The 18,550-nt window shown below is 39.2% G+C and overlaps 1 protein-coding gene across 5 annotated transcripts in view; it reads left to right on the top strand.

Moving 5' to 3' along the window:
* Positions 1-18,550, top strand: part of ttc28 (tetratricopeptide repeat domain 28) — a 106,729-nt gene that overhangs the window by 27,693 nt on the left and 60,486 nt on the right. The window contains exon 1 of one of the 5 annotated variants that reach the window (XM_016663669.1): positions 1,417-1,723. The exons of the other annotated variants lie outside the window; for them this stretch is intronic. Coding sequence (XP_016519155.1) covers positions 1,697-1,723 — 27 coding nt within the window. The 5' untranslated portion in view covers positions 1,417-1,696. Of the gene's footprint in view, positions 1-1,416; positions 1,724-18,550 lie in introns of those variants that run through there. 5 annotated transcript variants of the gene reach the window in all.

Raw genomic sequence — 18,550 nt, 5'->3', positions numbered from 1 at the left:
ATCAAACTTCTGGAATATCCTGTCAATGTGATGAGCGCCCTCTTGTGGTGTGTCTAAGTTGCAGCTTATTATTATGTGATAAAGTAAAGGGCTGTTTTTTTCTTAGTACACAGGCTGGAGTGTGTTAAGATCTGACATAGTTGAAACATATCACTCTTAACTGGAGATATTAACGTTTTGGAGTCCCAACTTGAATCTGATAAAGAATCTGTGGTGAAAGCTAAAGATTAGGGTGATGGTATGGAGGCTTTTGATTTCAGATAAATTGATCCCAGAGGAAACATGTGGAAAAGTTGGTCAGAAATTAGAAGAAGAGTTTGTTTGCTGTAATGTGGAGGAATGATTTCTTTTTTGTGATTGTTTAGAAAAGTTGAAATAATTTTCAGTAATCCATTTCTAATTAAAATGGAAATAAAATTCAGGTGGATTATTTCACCCCCCGTCCCCAAAGACTGAATCTCCTGTTTACAGATTCCTGTCATATTTATCAGAAACAAACATCAAGGCTGAATGAAGATAGTTTTAAATCTAAATATGAATACTTTCTGGCTGAACCATATGACTTTGTCCTTGATTTAATTTGTAAATAAACAAAGAATAGCATTTTAATCAGTTCAAGTTTTAACTACAGAGTCTCTGATGTAGGACATCAGAGACTCTGTAGTTAAACCTTGTGTTAAAGAGTAGGGGTGCCTAAACTTTTTATGTCATGGCACCAAACAGCATCAGCTTCTGGCCAGGGAAAGCCTTTTCTAACCCACAGACAATGCTGCAAAATATGCAAAGAAACATCAGATTTTAGAATCTTTTTGGTCACTTTTCTTCACTATTCAGTAATTATTACATTCATACCTGCTGATTATAGTCAGCCAGGCGTTCTTAGGGTTTTTTGCAGGGTTGCTGGATGGTTCCTACTGCCTGGCTTGGGAAGCAAAGTAGCTTCATAAGTTTGACAATTAAATGACTTTATGATTGGCCAGTCATAAAGTCATTTTTAGAAATATTCTTGATCATCCCACAGTTGTGAGATTCAGGTATAACAGCAGCACTGAGGTATGCAGGCTCACACAAAAGACCAAAAATTGCTGAAATACTTCCTGAAGGTGGAGTTTCTTAAAGAGACAGAGACTCAATTTCTATGTGTTAAATTGCAGTCGTTTTATAACACTTGTTATAACAATTGAAAGCAGCAGAGTTACTTTATTGTGCTATAAAATGACACTACGTGCCTGGAAAACACATAATACTTCCCCTTTAAATACATGATATTTGGCATTGATGAATACGAGGTTATTTTAGGACAATAAACACTTTTTCTTATTGGGATTCATCAAAAAAAATTGAAGTCCAGTGTGTCTGTGTGTGTAAGAGAGAAAGAGAGGGAGTGTGCAGGAGAGACGGGGGGTGTGTGCCGGTGTTGGGTTTCCCTCTCCTCTGCTCTCCCCTCCTTCGGCTCTTGCCTCAGTTGCGTCCTCGGAGCGGCAAGAGCTGCAGGAACCGCTGCTGCTGATCCTGCTGCTGGATAACTGGACCATTGCTCTGCCGACTCATTATATCTGGATTATAACAACCTCCCTCCTACATCACACACATCCCTCCCTGACCTGCTCTTCGCTCGGCGGTCCTGATCGAGGCGTTTGACATGCCTCTGCCACTGTTGTGACACTCTGATGCTGCGCCCACCTGCCTTACAAATATGATGAAATGGCAGCCCCGGAAGAAGGTGAGCAAAACTCTGCGTTTTCTCTCCAAAGTTGTGGCAGAACAACGGAGTGAGTGAGTGAGTGAGTGAGTGAGTGAGTGAGTGAGTGAGTGAGTGAGTGAGTGAGTGAGTGAGTGAGTGAGTGAGTGACACATCTTTGGATTAATGGAGCTTTTTAAGCCCTCAGGAAGAAAGCGCAGTCACGGCCACTTTATTAAGGATAATCCGTTAATAGTCCCCCTTTTCAGAGAGACACTTCTGCAACATGCCTGGATGGGATTATTAGAGGATTATAAGAGGAAAAATTCCACAAAGCTAAATGAAAAGTCACCATTCACAGCACAGAGGATGTTCTTTTTGGGAGAATTGGATGTTTAGAAGCTAGAAATTGCCCTGAATGCCACAAATTCATCCAAATCTCTTCATTTTCTTAACATCCCAGTTGTTATTATTATTTTTTTAATGTTTATTTATTTGCACAACCTTCAAGAGTTGCTATTTTTTAAAATGTCGCTGTGTTTACTTGCACATTACAATAAATGAAATCTGATTTTAAGATGATTGTGAGTATTTGGGAGTGCTGGTCCTCTGCTGCTGCTGTCAGTTTCTGGGTTATAATTTAATTGTGGCAAAACCTTAAATCTGCTGTCTAAGTATAAACTGGCTGCTTTAGGAGTGATCTAGGTTTTCTGCTGTGTTTAACCTCGGCAGAAAACTTTGGCTCAGTGTGATGACTTATTGTGTTCACACATCCTGAATTGTTTCACATTTTGTCAAATTACAACCACAACATTCAACGTATTTCATGGCGATTTTCCATGATAGACCAACAAGAAGCTGTGTCTGATTCTGGGAAATAAACATGATTTTTTACGTAGAGAAGTGTAGAGTGCATTTGGATTCAAGCTGCAGTAATGGAAGCACTTTTTGTTGTCTTTTGGTTCATCTCTCCAGCTGTTTTGCACATAGACTGTCATGTTTGCTCATTTTTCTTTACAAAACAGCTCAAGATCAGTCACATTTGATGGAAAACACCTTTGAACATCATTTTCAGGGTTTCAGCCAGAAAACATGCTTATCCTGGTTTTTGGGGCGCCGGGGCAGTCGTCCAGCCGGCTGCCATGTTTTTGAGTTAAATGACGATCAAAGTTGACAGAAAATTTGAAAATAAAGTTGATAGCTATGCGTTATTGGAAAAAAGAAAAACATGCAAAAACCATTTGATGTTTAGGATCTACAATACTCTTCCTATAAAAAAAATCTGCTTTGTTTTATTACACTGGTTTTTGTTTAGTATATTGTTGAGTAGGTATAAAAAAATCACCACATTTTTAGGAATTTTAGATTTTGAAAACAGTATTTATTTATTTTTTTTCACCCGCGAGTAGCTTTGAGCTGACATTTTTGACCCATATGATGAAAGGTTTGGATACCCCGGATCTAAACCATTCAGTAAAACATACAGCTTTTTATGACCTTTGACCTGCTAGAAGGTGAACTTTTCCATGCTACCACTGCCAAGCTTCGTTTTGGAGATAGTTGTATTTTTGGTCTCATCTGAGCAGCACACATTTTCTCATGTGTTTCATTCTGCACATGACCTTTGTGACTTGGATGTATGTAACTGTTTAAATGTGAAATATCCCCCCATCAGCAGCAGACCAGGTTTACGTCAGTAGGATATCAGCTTGACTCTCCTGAACATTTTCTGGCGCTCCTTCATGAGGCTGGCATATTTACATTGCATCTGGAAACAGATCAAATGCTGAATTCATTGTTTTGAAATGTATGTGCACATATGTGTTCCCCACTGGGTGGGTTGTAATAGCTTGTCTTGTTAAATGTATAATTCATGACCTGATATCTGCAATATTAATGAGATGTCGGACAGAACAGGCAGATTATTGAGCTGATCTACAGTCACCAGCTGCCCAAAAGATCAGGGCTCTCATGAGACACATTAGGGGTTTAAACGTTCAGGGTGTTTTCACACCTGATAGTCCAGTAGACTCGGTTGGACTGGGGATCAAAGATTCAACATTTGTTTGATTTTTATTTGCTGTGGTTCTCTGTCACACTACACTGTAACAAAAAAACTAAACCCTTTGAGAAACCTGTTCCCTTCCTTGCCTGTGGAGGCGCTGCACCACTGAACCACTGAAGGAAACATGAAAACCTCTGAACTTCCTTCTTTATGAAATGTAAACAAAAATGGAGTGACATCAGATTTTAGTGGTTGTAGGATTTCAGTTTTGTTGTTGGCAAAAGACCACGAGGCATTTCTCCTGCTAGCACTAGACTCCCACATTTGTTTTGTTTATGTTTACCCAGAATGCCCTGTGTTATAGTCCACTTCCTGTTTTCGGAGCGGTCTCTGGTCCGCCTGGCATTTACCTATGCATTTAAAACACACTAGAGTTCACTTCGACCAAACCGAGACCGAGGTTTGTAAACGGACCAAAGATAATTTTTTGTGGCCCGCATCAAAGTGTGATTGCGCATTCACACCTCCCCAAATGAACCAGACTTTATAGACAAACAAACTAAAGTTTGATTAAAGCAGACAAAACGGCTCTAGTGTGAATGCATCCATGGATAACAAAAAAAAACTAATTGATTTGAAAAATTGCAAAATTCTAGAATTGCGCTGCTCATGGTGCTAGCATGTTGCAGCAGCTGACAATAGTTCTGATTTGTTCTATTAGTAGCCTTTAGTTCATAGTTGTTTGGGTTGAGGCACTGGTAACTGTGGCAACATGGTTTTGTTTTTACAACAGAGAGCAGGTCAAAAGTAAAAAAAACACTCCTTAAATACAACCTCAAGTCCCAGATGAGTTGAAGAGCAGAGCAAGAAGAAGGAAATTCAAACCATTTCTTCCATCAAATCCCATGTTACGAAAGATAGAGTCCAGTATACAATTTATTTTTCCATTGGACGCAATACAAATGAACAGAAGTTACAGGTTTTAAAAGTACCCACCGTTCCCATATCTTAGCATCATGTGAAATATGCATCCACTTCATGTTATCCCTCATGTAAGTATTTAGCTCCAATCACGTTTGAGACCAAATGCAGCTCGTCTTTACGCTCCATGTAAGAGAAATCCCTCTGAGCACTCGGGAGGATATGTTTCAGGAGGCAGTTGGTTATATTTTAAAACCTCCTCCATCTAGAGAGTGGGAAGTGTGAACTGGCAGGGGATTCAACGCCTAACCAAATTTGTATTTGGCTCAAAGATCACAGGCAGCAGCGGTTTGCTCTGGAAAGGAGTGTGAGCCCTGGTCTTGAAGTGGTTGATCTGGCTGTGAAGACTGTAGGGATCCCAGCGCGGAGGGAGTCTGGGGGCGAAAGTTGCCCTCTCCTCCGTTGAGAAGTGTTAACTGATAAGGCCAGACAGTTGGCTGTTGAGGCGCTGATGGCGGTGATGATGAGAGGAGACGAAGAAGCACAGATTTATCCAGTACACTTGAGCTGATTGGAGGAATTTTGGGTGATTTATGATGATATCCTGATGGATATTTTTAGGCCACTATCAGTGTTCCTGTCTTTGTTCTAAGACTCCGTAAAAAGTGTTAGTAGGACTTAGTCTGCAGGTACTTGAATAAATAAATCCCAGTAAACTCACTGAATTAGTACTTACACACTGCTTCTTTTATTCCTTATTACATTCTTCATTTACTTGTCTGTGTTCCCTCCAGGTACTCCGGCTTCCTCCAGTCCAAAAACATGATTCTTACTCTAAGTCAGTCCTTCTCAATTACAGTTCTCACTGCCCCCCTGCTCTGCATGTTTTAGATGTGCCTCTATTCCAGAACAGCTGATTCAAATGATTGCATGACCATCAAGTACTGCAGAAGCCTGTTAATCACCGAAATATTCAATCCAGGTGTGTGGCAGAAGGGAAACACCAAAAACATGCAGGGCAGGGGGGCCTGAGGACCGGAATTGAGAAGCACTGCTCTAAGTTATCCTTAGGTGTGTGTGCGCATGTGTGGGTGTGTGGTCTGTTCTATGGCTGTTCAGTGTGTCCAGCTTTGTTTCCATCTGATTGTCATGCAAATTTTAGGCAAACTTTGAAAATGTTGCAAAAACAAACAAACAAACAAAGAAAATGCAAATTTTGTGTTTCCATCTTCTGGATTGGAGGGAATCAACCAGGGTACACAAAACATGATTCCGTTAGATGTTGATGCTACGTATGGCTGCAGCAAACAAGATGTAGAGATTACCAGCGAGCATGGACCACACATCTCAGAAACATGGAGAGTCTTCACTTCTGTGCTGGAGTTTCGTGCCTGTGGTAAGGCACAGATCCACCAGTGCACTTATTCGCCTAATAAGTTCTGCCGAATAACATGGGAGTGCGGGTTTTTGCATAACCCACATTGCGTAAAATGTGGGTTATGCAAAAACCATCTTCCCTAAAGCAGAAGGCCACTTATCTAGGATTTAGATTTTGATGTTCAGACCTTAACTCTGAGAACTCCTGGTTCATCAGCTTCTTGAAGTAGGACCTATTTCAGATAAGATCGTTTTATTCTTATAAGTTACAATAAACATGACCAAACATAAACATTTTTGGAAAGCTAATTCGATTTGCTCACGGTTATAATTGCCTTTGGTTGCACTTTGTCACTATGAAGCAAAGGCTTTAAAGATATTTCAGTAATTAAAGTGAGAGAGCTTTGAAGCACAGTCAGTGACCAAACACTAGCTCTCTATAGATCCAGTAATATTCTATTGAACTTGGGGGGGAAAAAAGGGCTTTTAACCGAAGTTTACTTTGAAGAAGATATGCATGACTGGGCCTGTGAAAACTCTAGGTGGTCCTGACATCTCACTTTGGTTTTCAGGGTGACGAAAGCACCAGAAAGAGACGCTGTGAATGTGTTAAGATGTTGTGAGTCTAAAGTCCTGTTCACAACTGTTTCAAGGATACATATTTATCAAATGTTTGAATTTTTTAGTTTTAGAGCCCTAAGATAGAATTCAGATTGAAGTATGGTATTGTGTGGTTGCTGTGTGTAAATTTGATTCAAACAGGATGTGGCCATGACATGGACATGCTGTTTCTGTTCAGAATCATATTGATATTGTGAATGATTTTGACATATTGACCGAAGCTGCCTTATCATTACAAATGTCCGCTAATGTCAAGAAAACACAACTTTGCAATTGAGGTGTTTTTATTAAATAAACGCAATTCTAATAACACATGAATAAGTTTGTTTACATGGTAAGTCATTAAAAATCCTGCCAAATTCAACATGGGTGTGTTTCCATTAAGCTAACTTATTTTCGATATGTCAAATTGTGCAATTTATAAGGTCAGTGGAAACACAGCTATTGATTCCTGCTGATTCGCTTGTTTGTTATTGTCTGCTTTGGTTAAGAAATTTAAAATACTATTATTTAAAGAGAAAATCAGATCAGGAGTGAAGATGAGCTGTATTGTTTTTTCAGAAATAAATGTATTTTGCTAGTCTCATGTAGCATTTCAGATGGTGGCAATTATATCTTTACATTTTTTTGCTATTTTAATCTCCAAAGAGCGGCTGTGTATTTAGAACTGTCCTAATTAGAGCCTGATTTATGGATAGGTATCCCTGTTTGACCTATTTGGTTTTATCTAAATATAGCATTAATAACAAAAACTTACAGCAAGCTGCTGTAACAGATTTCCTTTGTCTGAATCCTGAAACATTCTGGGCTTAGCCCAACCCACAACTAACTGAGTTTTCACACAAATGTAGGTTATATTTTTAATAGCTATCATTTTGAATAAGCTTCTAAGGTAGTCCTAAGACGAGTTCTAATATGCATATTTATGGATATAGATGTATATTATGTGTTTTGAATTATTGTAATAGGCAGTTATACATATTTTTAATGAGAGTCTGAAGAATTGGTGGACTTCCTCTATTCACAGGCGGCTGTAGTACCTACCTCCCATGAATACTTGAGTATTTGTTCTTGTTTTCACATGCAAACCTTAAGAAGCAGCCTCAACAGACGAAGGGTCCAACGTTTGTAGTTTACAGTCAAGAGAAAACTGAGGAGGCCCAAACCTGGCAAACAAAATTACCTCGTTGCAGTGAAGCCACTCTGTACCTGTAACCACAAAGTGTGCTTGGAGGCTTATAAATCTAGAGACGCTTCACTAACCATCAAGCATGGCGGCAGCAGTGTCATGCTCTGGGAAACCTCTACTGTTAGTGTCAGGTGGATTGAACAAAATGGATGGCATTAAGAAATGAGAGGATCACCGTCAAATTCTCAGGGTTTGCTCTTAAATCAACAGTCACAGAGATGAAATGGGGACAGAAGTTGTTGTTCCAACAATGAAAGATCCCAAACACACATTGAATCTGGGACTGGAAAACACAAAGCAGGCTGAAGCTTGTCCTCAATCCTGTTGAAAATGTTGTGGACTGTGCCAGGAGCCAGGACATTCAAATGACGTTCACAATTTCTTGTAAGTAGAACAATAAAATATTGAGCCAGAAACATTTTTCATGGATAAAAAACAAACAAAACAAAAAAACAATTTTCTCTCTCTGCAACCAAAGCTCATCCTCTTTGATTTTCTCCTGTGCTGTGATTAAACCTTCTAAGAACAAATTAACCTAAAGACAGTATATACACTGTTACTTTGACTATACCTACGTATCCAGTGGTAAAAGAGAAAAAAATCAGAGATGTAACAGTAGCAGAGAAGTGGGACCCGTTTAAGTTTAATTGCTCTCATGTACGAAACCCATGTGGCATTTTGCAGAATCCAGAGGTTTATCACATATGACTGGCTTCAGTGTTCAATAATGAGTGCATTTTGGTTTCAGGGGCTCAAGAGCAGCACCCAAGGTTCTCTTAATCTTTTACTTTTTTTCAACTGGAAAGGATGAGAAGTTGTGCTTTTCTGCCTTTGTCTGTGGGGGATATGTGCTTACCCTGCAGGAGATCATGCAGCATGTTCTGTTCTGCCCTGCATCGTCGGACTGGCAGAACTCGGAGTGTAACGTGTTTACTTACAAAGCGGCTAAGCTTCTTAAAGCTGCTCTCCTGTTTCTGATTTAAAACTTTGCCCTCCAACAGAACTCTTTTTTTCTTTTATTTTTGCACTCAGATGTATTGTTAAAATGCGTCCACCAAGAAAGCAGCACATGCTTTTAGAATTTGGAGGTAAAGACGTGCTGCAGGCACCAGTCTGCTTGATGGAATCGTGTTCTGTGGAAACTAAATCCTTTAGGCATAAAAGTTGATGTTTTTGATGTTTAACAACTTCACTTGAGTTAATTAAGCGTAGATTTTTTTTCTTTAGGTATCACAAGGTCCTTTTTACAACTTTCAAACTTGTTCAATCTTCCAAAAATGAGGTATAAAGATAAAAGACTTAATACTTTCATTCATCTGCACAATTACCCCCCCTAAAAGCTTTTCATCTTCTCTTTTCAGTGGGACGTCTTACAGATTACAGGGGGGTGAATGTTCGCGACTTGATTTTAGGGCCAGAACTGTTTTACTGCATTCCTGCTGAAATACACAAATAATTTGGTTTTTGACGCTGTAGGACCACTTGCAAAGTATAGCAAGGTTTTTAAAAGTTAAGCTTTCAAAACCACAAACTGCTGTTTTTAATGTTAAAGTCCTTTTGATGACAAACTGGAGTATTGTTTGTTAGATTTGTGCAGAGAAGCACACGTCCTTGTTCCTGTCTAAAGTTAGATCAGACGAAACATCTCCTGTTTTAGCTCAGCTATGAGTACTAACATATTTCCACTTGCTTAATGCCAGAATAATGAATTTATAAATTACATATTTTTTTTACTCAAATTCAGAAGTTTACCTTTACTTTGTGCTAGTGTTTGTAGAATTGCCTTTTAAATTGAATGAGTTGGTTCAGATGTTTTGAGTATTCTTCCACAAGCATATCTAGCTAGCTAGCTAGCTAGCTACTTGCCTAACTAGCTAGCTAGCTACTTGGCTAACTAGCTAGCTAGCTAACTACTTGACTAGACAGATAGCTAGATAGCACACTACCTATCTATCTACTTTGCTATCTGGCTTGCTACTCAAACCGATGGATGGATGGATGGATGGATGGATGGATGGATGGATGGATGGATGGATAGATAGAGTTCCTTCTTCAATCTTGACTAGACAGTTATGCCCATTGTTGGAACTAAGAATTTGTTGCTCCTTTTCATTCACTGACTATTTTATTTTAATTTAATCTGATCTATTGTTGACACAAAAGTGTAGAAATGATCAAAATTACAACAATCTCTTCCAAACGACCACAGGACCCATCATAAAAAGTAGAAATTAGTCCAACATTATGGGCCACAGTGTTTGTCAGCGTGTAAGGCTTCTTCGAAAAATATTTCTTCTGCGGCTCTAAAACCTTTTTCCTTTCCGCATGGGGCATTCCAGGTGGCCGAGTCGCCCCAAATATGCTTGTTACTGCACCCCCATAACATCACAGATAGCAGCTACTGAAGTGTGTGCTGATTACCTCGACATGGAGGAAAGTGCTTCAGTTATTTCCAAATAGAGCTTCCTAAACAGTCTGATTAGCTATTAGAGTTTTACAGTTTCTTTCTCCTCTCGGTCCAAGCTAAAGGAGCTCAGGTCAAACAAACAAAGCTGCAGTGTTCCTGGATCTTGTTTGTGGTTGTTTTTCTTTTCCTTTTAACTGCACTTGCGGATACTGTGATGGACTTTGTTCCCTGACAATGGTTTCCAGAAGTGTTGCTGGACCCAAGCAGCGACTACAGAGTGGATGTCTGGTTTTAATGCAGCGCTGCCTGAAGCTCTGGAGATCACTAGCATTCATTAGTGATTTTCAGAATAGGTCCCTGAGCTGATTCTGGGAGGCTTTAAATACACATGGAACAGTAATTAATAATAATAATAATAATAATAATTGCACTTCATTTGTTATTATCATTACTATTAAAATAATAATAATAATAATAATAATAATAATGAATAGTTTTTGTTTTGTAACTTGGTCAAATTACTTTAAAGTAGAATATTTAGTTTTTTTAAATCCATGACAGGAGATTAACTCATCATTCACATTGCATGTAACAAATTTAAAGGTATCTTTGCGCAGCCATGCTAACAGTAGCAGTTTTTTGTTACAATATTCAAACATAACCACCTACTGATCCATCCCTCCAGAAAGTTGCAATGTTGCAATCTCAACTATCATTCACAAAGTTTTTCTTGAACTGTCGATTTTCACCAGTCATGACAACTTTTCAGCAAATCAGACCAATCACATTAAAGTTTTTAGTATTTAAAGTTGACTGCTGAGGCGCCAACTTTAAAGGGAACAGTATTGGCAGTATTTTCAACTTTTTTGCAAGTCCTTAAAACATGCACAAAAAAACAAACAAACAAAAAAACCTAAACAACAATGCAACATCATGGAGGAACAGCAGAGTTTTTCCAAGAAAACTTGCTAAGCCCTGTGGCAGAGCAGCCATCCACCGGCTTACTGTATTTTTGAGTTACAAAACGTTTAAAGCCGACAAGAAATGTGAAAATATCACCAGGTAATTATTTTTGGAAGCCTTTAACTTACCTTAACATCAACTATAAAGTCTTTAGAAAAGGCAAAGATAAAAAAAAGAACTATAAATGCAACTAAAATAAATATAATTCTTTGCACTTCATTTGTTTCATCCAAATTAAAATGTCCAAAATATTTAGATTTATCTGTGACTTGTCATTTTATTTTCTGAAGTTGTTAGCGTGTCCAGTAAAGACAGGAAGTGGTAACATAGTACTGACCATAACATGTTGCCGTTTTGCTTCCAACCGTTTTATTTAACCCATTCTTGCTATCACAATAAACAACACTGGGTTACAAAAAATATTTTCTTGGAAGTTGTCTGTGTTTTTTCAACTGAATTAGGATTATTTTTGCACTGCTGAATCTAAAAATGACATCCATTTTTCTCAGTCAGGTTTTTATTCTAATTTTCTTTAGAGAAATCCGATCTTCTGACTAAATTGATGACATTTTTGTGATATCATCAGTTCATTTCTGTTCCTACTTCTCATTCAAAAAAGGTTTCAGGAGAAAAAAAATGTTTTCTAACAGAGTGTATTAATTAAATGCTACAAACTTGGATTTCTGTAGATTGAATAATAAACACTTATAGGTTACGTCATATTTTGTCTTCATTGTGTAAAATTCTCTGTCTCTTTTCTGTCCTGATGAAATCTCTCCTCCTGCTCATCACTCGTTGTTCAGATTCTCAGGAAACTGATCCATATGTGAGAACAAGTCCTGCATTTTGATGCTCACGTTGTTCCATAGTTCAGAAAGTTGACCTGATTGAGCAAAACCAAAGTGATTTTTTTAATTCAGCTCATCAAAATTACCCTAAAACAGTTGAAAAACCTCAGACAGTTTTTTGTCTGTTGACCAGTGTAAACAAACAACACTCAGCCTGGAGGGGGCGCTAATAAAGCCTGGTGGCCCGCCAGACTTATAACACACTGGGTGAAGCCCTGGACTGATTACTTATGGGTACCCCGGTATACCGTAACACTTCCTATAACCAACCCTAGAATAAAAGTTTTTCTCAGCATAGTTTGGGGTGAAAAATCATGTGAGGTTCAGCAGTGAGGAAAAGCAGATTTAAACGACTGTTGTGTCTCCTGCCTCTCCTTCTGACTTTGAATTGCGAACAAGAGAAAATGATTTTGCATGAAGGAACTCCCCATGTGGTGACCAACGCTACAGTCCCCCCCCTCAGAGAGACGAGAAGACAGCACTCCTCCAGGAGCTTGTCATGTTTATAGAGCTGCACAGCTCCAATATCCTCAGGACATGTTTTCCCCGTCTCCGTCCTCCTGATACACCTCTCAGTTTATTTCACGCCTGTCACCGTGTCTGCTTGCAGAGATACCGTCTCTTACCGAGTTATAATATGTCCCTGGGACGACGTTATTCCCTTTCTTTCTCCCCTCTGTTCATCTGCTCCTTCCATCTTCCTTTTTTTACGACCCACCCTTGCAGATGGGGAGTGAGTATAAAACAGTTTTCCTTTCACATAACGAGAATATATACTTTACAAGAGGAGGATGGTGCAGGACTCCATCGTGCCTCGTAACTCCCCCCTTCCCCTCTGCTGCCATCCTCTTCCTGCTCCTTTGGGTTTTCTTGCCTTTTGTCTGTAAAGTTTGCCTGTAACCTTGTTTGAATGAGACAATGGCTACATGCATCGCCCCGCCGCCTCTCTGTAGATCCCTCACTTTGGGCCCACTGAACCAGAACAGATGTGCACAAACATCAGACCAGAACCACTTCATCTGCCTGTAATGACTCTTCGGAAAAAAAAGGAAATGTGCCAAAAACCGGTTGTTTTTCCCAGCATCAGCATCTTTGGTTAACATCAGTCATACGGATAAGGCCAGAACCATTCATACTCCTGTCAGATTTAGGTTTGAAGTGATCCTTTAATTTTACCGACATGTTTATTCTGACTGAGATTGAGGGTGTTTTTTCACACCTGATAGACTCTGTTCAATTGGGGACCAAAACTGCAACATTTGCTACATTTTCAGCTGGTGCTTTTCGCTTCACACTCCACTGACTCAAATGAACCAAACCCTTAGAAAAACCTGTTCACCTCCTCCACCTGTGGTGGCGCTGTATCAAGAACCACTCAAGGAAACAACACAAAAACCTGAGAAGAAGACACTGAGCGCAACTTTCTTCTTCACAAAATTTAAACAAAAATGGAGCAGAGTCTGATTTTAGCGGTTGTAGGATTTCTCTTTTGTTCTTGGTAAAAGTCCACGAACCATTTCTCCTGCTAACGCTAGACTCTCAGATTTGCTTTGATTGTATTTACCCAGAATTCCCTACGCTGTAGTCTGCTTCACGCTCTTGGAGCGGTCTCTGGTCCACTCAGCGTTCACATATGCATTTAAACCGCACCAAAGTTCACCTCAACCGAACCAAGACCGAGATTTGTAGACGGACTAGAGTTCACATCAGAGTTTGATTGATCCCCAAACAAACCCAACTTTCTAAATGGATTAGAGTTAGACTAAAGCAGACTGAACAGGCCAGGTGTGGACGCGTCTTAAAACTAATGCTTTGGAGTGATCTATCCAGAGTCCAGGTCTTGAACATGACTGAGAATTTGTGGTGAAAATCTTAAGAATAGGTTGATGGCAAGGAGGCAATGCAGTGACGGAATACAACTCTTACTTCTTAAGAGTAAGAAGTAAGAGTTCTTACTCTTACTTCTTGTAAGAGTAAGACAGCGTCTGCTTGTTCAGACGCTGTCTGAACAAGCACTCCTGAGCTTCCATATGTGTGTGTGTGTGTGTATGTGTGTGTTCCCTCCTGTGCTTTATGACCAACAAATGGGATTTAGTCAGTTGGACAGAAAGTACATGATTTGAATGAGTTATTTATTGAAATGAGCTCTGTAGTACACGGATGAAAAATGAGCCAAGGTCGTCATTTTGTCTCTTCAGCTCTCCACGCTCTGCAGTAAATGTGATTTTCATAGTTTTGTTCATTAGAAAACAACTGCATAGGTGTTTTCTACTGCAGGAAGCTCATTGTAAACCAGAGCTCAGATTGACTGTAATGACAACATTCAGTGGCCATTAAAGGCAAAGCCACAAAGTTCCCGTGGAGAGGAGGTCGGGGTTGATGAATGGGTCAAGATATTTGATTTTAATTCATTATGTGTGCTGTCGGGTACAAACTGATCCATGGTTTGCTAAGAAATGACCACACTCTGTTCGTGACTTTGGTGTTAAAGTTGATCATATTCTTTTTTCACTCGATTCATTCTTTGGACTTTTAGATTGGAGAAGTTTTGGACATACTATAATAAATTCCAATCAACAATTTTTCATGCTAAATGAAAATTAGCGAAGATACTGCTGTTTTCAATGTACTGAATTGGTATTTACTGAAAAAACAAATGACTTCACATTTACATTTCTAAAATAACTCCACAAAAATATTTTCAGAGTCAAGGATAAACCTTTATGAAGCCCTTTGAAGTTGCAGGAACATTTCCTAGAAGCCATAGCGACTTGATACAAAAAGTAGTATCTGTAAAGGATTTGTACCCCAGAAAATGTACCAAATTAGGAAAATTATGTTTTTAAATGATCCCAAACCCTCAGAAACAAGCTACGATGTGGGCGGTGCTTGGCATTCTTAACGTTCTGCTTCAGTCCTTCCTATTTAATTATCAAACGTTCATGTTATACGACAGGAAATGTGGTAACTCAGAACTACCCAAGTCTAGATTGGTTCATAATGGTTCCATAAATACTTCAAACTCAAAAAGTGGAAATGTTTAGCTATAATTTTAAGATTTGAAATGAATCACAAACTTCCACTTTCAGCCATTGTAACATCTGCTAAAGACATTGACCAAGCACAATCCCAAATACATTGTATTGAAACCACACTTCGTGTTTGCAAAGACTAACATCTTGTTGTCCAGTCACCACAGATCCAACTTCTTCTACCCTGAACCTCACACGTTAGTGAAAATACGACCCACTGGGGTTTAAATAAGTGTGAAAAGTTCCTTAGAACAAGTGCAGGGAAGACAGTTTCAGAGTAGAGTTGAACACTGCTTTAGACTGGTGAAACGCATTTGAAATAGCTCTTTACCACCGAATTATATTATCAAGAGATGTAGCAAAAAAAAGATAAAAAGAAAGTTGTGTCTTCAAGATTTAACTCTGAGCCACCAGAAACTCATTAATCTGTAGTTTCTGTTTAGGGGGAGGCTTCAAAAGAACAACGTGTCAAATGTTCAAAGACCAGAGTAAAGATAGAAAAGTCAGACATCACCACCGAAACAGAGTCTGAAGTACACACTTAAGACATAACCTAAAGCAACAATAATGATCCAGTAAAAGTCAAACTGAAAACAAGGGACTGATCACTGTAAAAACGGACACCCCCATTATGTTAAATGCAAATATTCTCTTAAAAAACACTTATGTGCTTTAGACAGAAAATAAGTGTTTGTGTGTTTTCCAGTGTTTAACTTACAGCTGTAAAATTATCCAGACTGTTTTTAGATTTGTCAACATTGATTTAACTCATGTCTGAAAGTTGACTTTACTCATGGTTCTAAAGGGGCGGTATTATGTAAAATCGACTTTTCTGAACTTCACATCATGTTTTAATCATTCTCATTGAAAACATACATGGAGTGTTGCTTTGATTATTTTATACATGTTTGAGAAATCCTTTAATCTCCCATGATAACCATTCAGCTGTGCAAAATGCCTGGGTGGACCTAGCTCCGCCTTTGAGGAGGAAACTCCTCCTCAGAGCTGCAGTTTTCCCACTCGGCTCCTTCAGACTAGCCAGCAGCAATTAGCAAACTCTTGGTGGAATTGAACATCTGCTGAACTCATTATACAAGCTACTTCTTGGTGAAAGTCTGGTAAAAAAGTTGCTAAAGGGTTAATAGAGGAGCCATTTTGTGATGACTTCCTGAACGTGGAGCTTCAGAAAGAGCAGGAGTTTTTAAAGAGACAAAGGCCCAATTTCAAAGAGTTAAATTATGAAGTAAAATTTCTTTAAAGTTATATTTAGTATAAACAGGATTTTTACAACAACTTAAGTTAACATAGTTACTTGATTGTATTATAAAATGTCACTATGTTTCTGGAAAACATAATGCTGCCCCTATGAGATGTTGGAGAGTTAAAACCCTAACATTAGTCTTTTAATGTCTCTGATTTGCAAATTATCTTGGTAGTCTAGTGAACTACAAAAGTATACTCGACAAAGAATAATTTGTGCTTGACTAAGAATCCATCACATCATAGTTCATATTATAGAAACTGAAAAAGTGTATCTAAAAATGGAATTTAAATATTTTTCTTTTCTATAAGATAGAAACCAAGCAGGTCACTCAGCCTGCGCTTGAAACTATCCAATCAAAGCCCCCTTAAATTCTGAATTTCTGCCAAGTCCGTGTCTAACAGTGGACAGCAATGACCAAGGCCACTGTGACTGACTAATCAGAGCACAGAGCCTCTCGTTTAGCTCTTCTAATGATATGTGGAGGCAGTGGGAATTGCAGATGGCCTGTACATTAATAAAATCCATCAGGATCTGTTGCATCTCAAGCTAAAACCTCACCTGCAGTGAGGTACTTGCTCGTTTTTGAAGTGAAACCCATTTCTTATCGCAGACCCTTACAACTCTGATGCTCCCTGTTATTTTCCTCCGCTTCTTTACCTCAGTCCGTTTCGCCGGCGCTTCAGCAGAGAGCAAAATGTAATCACGGAGCAAACAAAGATTACAGAGGATTACCTAAAAACACAGTTTCTTTTTGTTCTTTACTCGCCAAACAAACTAAATGTCCTGTATTTTTCTTTCCTCTCACCCTGGACGCGGTGGATCTCCTCCGTCCTTCATGCTGCTTCTTTATGCGTTCTAGCCTTTTTTTATTCTCCTGGAAAAAGATACTGTCACACAAAATCCATTAAAAGAAAAAAAAAGTGCCAGTAAGAATTGAGTGGATCCAGTGAAAGTGAGCACATCTCCAGGAATGTTGTACATTATGCGGAATATGCAACCACTGGAATTCTTCCCACATGGAAACGCGAAACTCTGTCAAGGTCTCGCTTACTTACCAGAGCAGGATGGTGGAGAGTCACTGAACAAGTGGAGAAGAAAGGAAAAGTAATGGAGAGGGGGGGAGGTGACAGGGAGAAGACCTGCTTCTGCTGCTACTGGAATACCAGAGAGAAAATGGATGATGAGTGTGCATATGTTTAGTAGCCAAACCTATCAATAGCATCATAGGGACGACTGTTTGGATCCGACCCATGACTCTAGGAGCGCTGGGTCCAAGAGGACGGTGGATTCCTCAAAACCTAACAGTCACTAGCTAAAGTATTCATTCTGATTTAACTTTTTTCCACATTTTGTCAGGTTATAACCAAACACTTACATGATTTTAGTTAAGATTTCACAACAAACACAAAATCATGCAAAGCTGTACAATTTAGCAGTAGACCTGTCACAGTAGTAAATTTTGCTTGATCATAAATTGTCCTGGTAATTATTATAGTACATTTCAATCTGGAGAGACTCAGACAAAGAAAGAAGGCAATTAAAAAAGTTTATTGACAAGAAAACATTAAAGTTCTTTGGCGTTCAGGCCCCAGCCGAGGACGTCGAGCTGGAACGGCGATAAGCTCGATGCACATCCCTGATGCTGCATAGGAATGTAATCCCCCCAGAGCCTATTCTGGTGGTGGAGGTCGAAGAAGGATGGGTGCCTGAAGAGCCGGGGGTGTGAAGGTGGAGATGGGGTGGAGGTGGGTTGATCACAGCTGGTAAGCGGAGGAGGCCATGGATGAAGGTCCTTATCAACTGGAGCTCAGTCGATGATTGGCCATGACGAGGCTTGGTCCAGCGCTGATAGGTCCAGGGTGATGAGAGGGAGGCACTGATTGATGAGGCAGGTGAGGCAAGAGTCTTCCATTTGAATTTGCGCCTAGGCTTCATTTCAAGGCAGTTCAAAGTGCTTTACATCATGAAAACATAAAAACACCATAAACACGTCATACAACCAGTGAAAACCAGTAACAGACATTACATTTTGTCGAGAGCCATCACTAAAATCATCAATGCACATCAAATATGTTGGTCAGTGTTTCATTTGTTATGGTTGAAAAGCAATACAGTACTTAATTTGAAAATGTGAGACCATTTTCAAATACTTTATTGAAAATAATTGAATTTATCATTTTACTCAGCCCAAAGGGAGCTAAAAATGTTAAAAATGTGTGAGTTTCCGTTCACTTCATAAGAA

This window comes from Poecilia formosa, unplaced genomic scaffold (genome assembly GCF_000485575.1).
Source record: "Poecilia formosa unplaced genomic scaffold, Poecilia_formosa-5.1.2 Scaffold436, whole genome shotgun sequence".
In the NCBI taxonomy this organism is placed as follows: Eukaryota; Metazoa; Chordata; class Actinopteri; order Cyprinodontiformes; family Poeciliidae; genus Poecilia; species Poecilia formosa.
The sequence above is the reverse complement of the archived record's forward strand: the minus strand, read 5'-3'. Positions and strand labels throughout refer to the sequence as shown.